Below are 4,944 nucleotides of genomic sequence, written 5' to 3'. Positions count from 1 at the left end.
GCGTGCGTGCGTGCGTGCGCACGCTCACCCGCTGCCATGGAAACGGAACACCAGCCATCTTTAACCCATTTCTAACCTGAACCTTGGAGAGAGAAGTTGCTGCTTTCTGTGGTTTGCTAACCTGCTAAAGATGGGCTTCGCACCAATGGACAACTGGTTCCTGGATCATCTGGAAGGTTTATGTCACTCTTTTACTATGTTAATTAAAAACAAAAATGTTATGTGAAAAATTATTAGTTTGATGTTTTTTAATGGAGGTTGTGACAGCTAGCTTAGCATCTAGCATCTTTGACATCTCAGAGATTAAAAGTGTTTTGTGTTTTTGTCAGGAATGTTAACAGTAATTTAGTGATTTAAAAAAATATATTTGTGTTAGAGAAAAACACCTTTGTTGAATTTGAGATGAAATGTTTGTAAACTAGATGTGCTAGGTCTATGATTTTTAAAAAATGCCCTGAAAATAAGTTTGCTCTATATGAAAATGTTGGTGAAATTACATTAAATAAATATAAAAAAGACGCTTGAAGGACATTTAACGTAATATATTATTAAGCTGAACTGTTTATTTTTTTGTATTTGATAAAAAAAATATATATTTTTGAGTATTTTGGAAGTTGACTGAATTTCTCCTGATAAACAACTGGGAAATAAAAGATAAAGATTCTCAAGTTGTTTAGTTTAGTTAATGTGTTTAGGAAATGTTAGGTTTATAGCCAGTTTTTTTTTTTTGCTTTAAATCTATTTTTATTGGTTGGAAATGGGAGGAATGATAACAGATATAATGATGTAAAACAAAAACACCTTTTGGTTTGTGAGAATAATCTTTGATGAATTTAATGCGGGAATGGTTGAAAAAATACAAAAAAAATGTTTTAGGATAAAACTTTTTTTTATATATATATATATATATTTGAACTTGAAAAGGAAGATTTTTTTAAAACATGCAGTGGTAAACATATTGGTTTCCATGGAAACCTTAGTACAGGGCTCGGCAACCTTTAACACCGAAAGAGCCATTTGATCCGGTTTCCACGGAAAAGAAAACACTGGGAGCCGCAAATACTTTTTGACATCTAAAATTAATTTATTTATGAACGCATTTATTAAATAGAAAGAAAAAACAACTTCCCTTTCATGCTTCAGTACGTGCAGAACACTTAGTGCTTTGACTACCCTTTTGAAGATGGGCTATCATCTTATCTAAAATGAAGATAACACTGTATATATTGCTTTTTTTTTTACCTTTACACTTTTACACTTAAGTGTGTTGGTTAAATCCACGAAGTGCTACAGAGAAAATTAAATTTTATCTAAAGAACACATTTTGAATTCTTGAAAAAAATAATACAATGTCTCTTTCAAATAAAATTAAAAACTGAACTTAAATTATCCATGTAGCAAACAAAAGCAAAAAAAAAACTGCTGTGAGCTGTCATCCTTATATCGCCTTTGGGCTTTCAGAGCTTGTTGCGGAGTCTTGACCTGAATTTCAAAAATAAATTAGGGAAAAAAGAACTGTGTCACTAAACAATGAAAAATAAATATTTGCAAAAATATCTGCATAAATATTTATTTAATCTGGTTAATGGGACTTCTGCTCCTGAACCTCTGAGCACAGCGCTGCAAATCGGGGCTGTACGACGTCACTCTCATCTTTATGCAGGACTGTAAGCTGTCATCTATGAGGCGTTAGCAGTGTTTGTTTTTAATGTAGTTCATGGATCACAATAATGTTTCTGCAGCCCTTGTTTTGATCTTCAGGTGAATGTAAATAATTTAATCTTATCTGTCCCCTGAAATAATACAGGTTGTTCACAGAGGACTTTATCATTTTCTAGATCTTCAAAACATTTAACGCTGGATGGTTTCTTCTAAACAATTAAAAGATCTATAAAGGATCTCCTTTCTTAGATTTGTAGAAAAAAAAAAGAATCTCAATAGTTTGGCATAAAGTTTGCTAATCTCCATTTCTGCTCTGGGCTTCCTATGTGTGTTAATTAAGGTTTTTATTTCTACTCTAGGAAGGGGTCTGATAAGCTGAGGTTCTGATTCTGATCATTTAGGTCTGAAATTTAAAGCCTGATGTTTTTAAACCTTTATTTCTGTTAATTAGGATAATTTTCTGCTTATAGTAAATAAACTTCAAAGATTTATGATTATATTACTAAATCACACATTAAGCTTTTTTTCTGATAAAGAAATATATTTAATGGATCAAAACAATTTCTAATTTGGTAGTATGAGTTTAATGCAAAAAATGTTTCCTGACAGTTTAAAGTGTCCTTCAATCTGAACTAATCTAGATGCATAGTCTAGGTCACTAGTTACCAAAGGGGGTGGGTGCCCCCTAGGGGGAGCTCAGTCTCATTGCAGGAAGCGTGGTAAAAATAAACTAAATAAATTGACCATTTATTAATTGATAATATTCTGAAAATAAGTTCCAAACCCTACTCAACAGTAAAATAAACATTTACATTAAAAAAAATTACAATTTAATGGCAGTCTTGTGATTTAAAAGATATCCTCAATGTGATGGTGAAGTCATTAAAATCCTCCTCAGGCTGATACTGAGACAGGAGCACACAATCATATACGCACATATATACATATTTTTAGGTATTTCTGTGTGTATTAATTTTTGTATTATTGTGTCTTTTACAACGATGTCCATTTTTATTTTAAAACTAACCAAACCACTAACATTCTTAATATGTTTTTTATTGAGTTATTTTAGCTCACAGATCGATGTTCTTATTGATTAAATCTACTTTAACCTGACAAACTCACACAGGCACATCCAGCAACCTAAAATAAAGCATTTCATTTTTTATTTAATGTTCCTTTATTAACGTTCCTGGTCTAATGATTCCTTTCCCTCACAGTTCCAGTCGCCGCCCTTCCTGACCCGGAGCTCCCGTTCTGGATTCAGGAACTGGGTAATTTTAATTTCAATATTAATAACCTCATGGGAGGACTGAGGAGAAGGATGAGGAGGTTAAGAGAACTGAACCCCATTGAGGAGGTGGAGGAAGGTTTGGCTGATGATAATGAGGAGGAGGAGGTACATGCTGAAGCAGTAGTGGTGGAGGAGAATGAGGAGGTGGAGATACAGGATTTTGTGGAGGTAGAGGTTGAGGATGAGGCTGAGGAAGAGGTTGAGGATGAGGCTGAGGACGAGGATGAGGCTGAGGATGAGGAGGAGGCTGAGGAAGAGGTTGAGGATGAGGAGGAGGCTGAGGAAGAGGATGAGGCTGAGGACGAGGTTGAGGATGAGGAGGAGGCTGAGGAAGAGGATGAGGACGAGGATGAGGATGATAGGTCTTTTTTTAGTGAGTCTCTTGAGGTATCTATTGAGTTCTCCGGATATGACACCACAAGCTCTGAGGAAGAAGACGATGAAGACGATGGCCATCCTCCGCCTCACCTTCGGTTCACCCAGAGGATTCCCCCCGACTTCAGACTCCCATGGAACCACGAGGAGCCGGAGGATTCTCCGGATTGCCAAGAAGACCGTGCCTCTAGGAAAAGGAGAAGAGACGAAGATGAGGAAGATGATGAAGACGAGGACCACCTTCCGCCTCTCCTTCGGTTCACCCAGAGGATTCCGCCCGACTTCAGACTCCCATGGAACCACGAGGAGCCGGAGGATTCTCCAGACTGCCAAGAAGACCGTGCCTCTAGGAGAAGAAGAAGAGAGGAAGAGGATGAAGAGGAGCCCCCTGGGAAGAGGCCTTGTGGCGAGAGGCATGTTTAAGAAAAGGGATTTCTGGAAACTGGACTGGAAACAGTCACACCTAGATATCATTTATAGATTGTTTTTTATATCTGGCAGGTCTAGGGATGCCTTAGGTAGCGTCTTGCNGAAGACGATGAAGACGATGGCCATCCTCCGCCTCACCTTCGGTTCACCCAGAGGATTCCCCCCGACTTCAGACTCCCATGGAACCACGAGGAGCCGGAGGATTCTCCGGATTGCCAAGAAGACCGTGCCTCTAGGAAAAGGAGAAGAGACGAAGATGAGGAAGATGATGAAGACGAGGACCACCTTCCGCCTCTCCTTCGGTTCACCCAGAGGATTCCGCCCGACTTCAGACTCCCATGGAACCACGAGGAGCCGGAGGATTCTCCAGACTGCCAAGAAGACCGTGCCTCTAGGAGAAGAAGAAGAGAGGAAGAGGATGAAGAGGAGCCCCCTGGGAAGAGGCCTTGTGGCGAGAGGCATGTTTAAGAAAAGGGATTTCTGGAAACTGGACTGGAAACAGTCACACCTAGATATCATTTATAGATTGTTTTTTATATCTGGCAGGTCTAGGGATGCCTTAGGTAGCGTCTTGCGCCGTGGCTTTTCTTTACCCCGCTGCTAGATTAATTTTTTTAGATGCTAAGGATTCTGGCAGGTCTAGGGATGCCTTAGGTAGCGTCTTGCACCATGGCTTTTCTTTACCCCGCTGCTAGATTTTGATGTAAGTTTTAGATGTTAAGAATTTCCGTTAGCACAGACATCTGAGGAGATGATAACAACTAATAAAAGGTGTGAAACATTAGAGCTGGTTAATGCAGAAATAGTCTAACATTCTCTACATCTAATGTGGACATTCTGCTAGATAACAGAAAGCAACACAAACAGTTTTGAAAAGAAGAAACACAGAATGGAGGCAAATGAATAAAAACAAATAAATAAGAAACACAAAAAGACAGAAATTAAATCCTGGTTAAAAGATCAACCACAAGGAGGCAAACCAATTTAACGAAACAGCTGCTGAGGACAAACGGAGGAGGTCAAACTTAAACTCTAAAGGAGAAAAACTGGATAGAATGGAGCAGAGACACAGCTTGTGGTGATCATCAGTTGAACTGGTCTCTGGGATGTTGGTGAGAAGGTAGAGAGATGACGCTTGGTGGGGCTAATTGATTTTAGACCAGTTAGAGGCAGAGGACAGGACT

General features: G+C 38.7%; 1 protein-coding gene across 1 annotated transcript in view; it reads left to right on the top strand.

Annotated features, from left to right (window-relative positions):
• The first annotated feature begins 2,965 nt into the window (after window positions 1-2,965).
• LOC107097829 (zinc finger FYVE domain-containing protein 1-like) overlaps window positions 2,966-4,944 on the top strand; it is a 27,102-nt gene continuing 25,123 nt past the window's right edge. Inside the window, exons 1-3 of the mRNA XM_015395140.1 lie at window positions 2,966-3,262; window positions 3,356-3,744; window positions 3,833-4,211. Coding sequence (XP_015250626.1) covers window positions 2,966-3,262; window positions 3,356-3,744; window positions 3,833-4,211 — 1,065 coding nt within the window. The remainder of the gene's footprint in view (window positions 3,263-3,355; window positions 3,745-3,832; window positions 4,212-4,944) is intronic.

Source organism: Cyprinodon variegatus, unplaced genomic scaffold (assembly GCF_000732505.1).
Source record: "Cyprinodon variegatus isolate N-32 unplaced genomic scaffold, C_variegatus-1.0 Scaffold727, whole genome shotgun sequence".
Lineage (NCBI taxonomy): Eukaryota > Metazoa > Chordata > Actinopteri > Cyprinodontiformes > Cyprinodontidae > Cyprinodon > Cyprinodon variegatus.
Note: the sequence above shows the minus strand (reverse complement) of the source record. Positions and strands in the feature narration are given on the sequence as shown.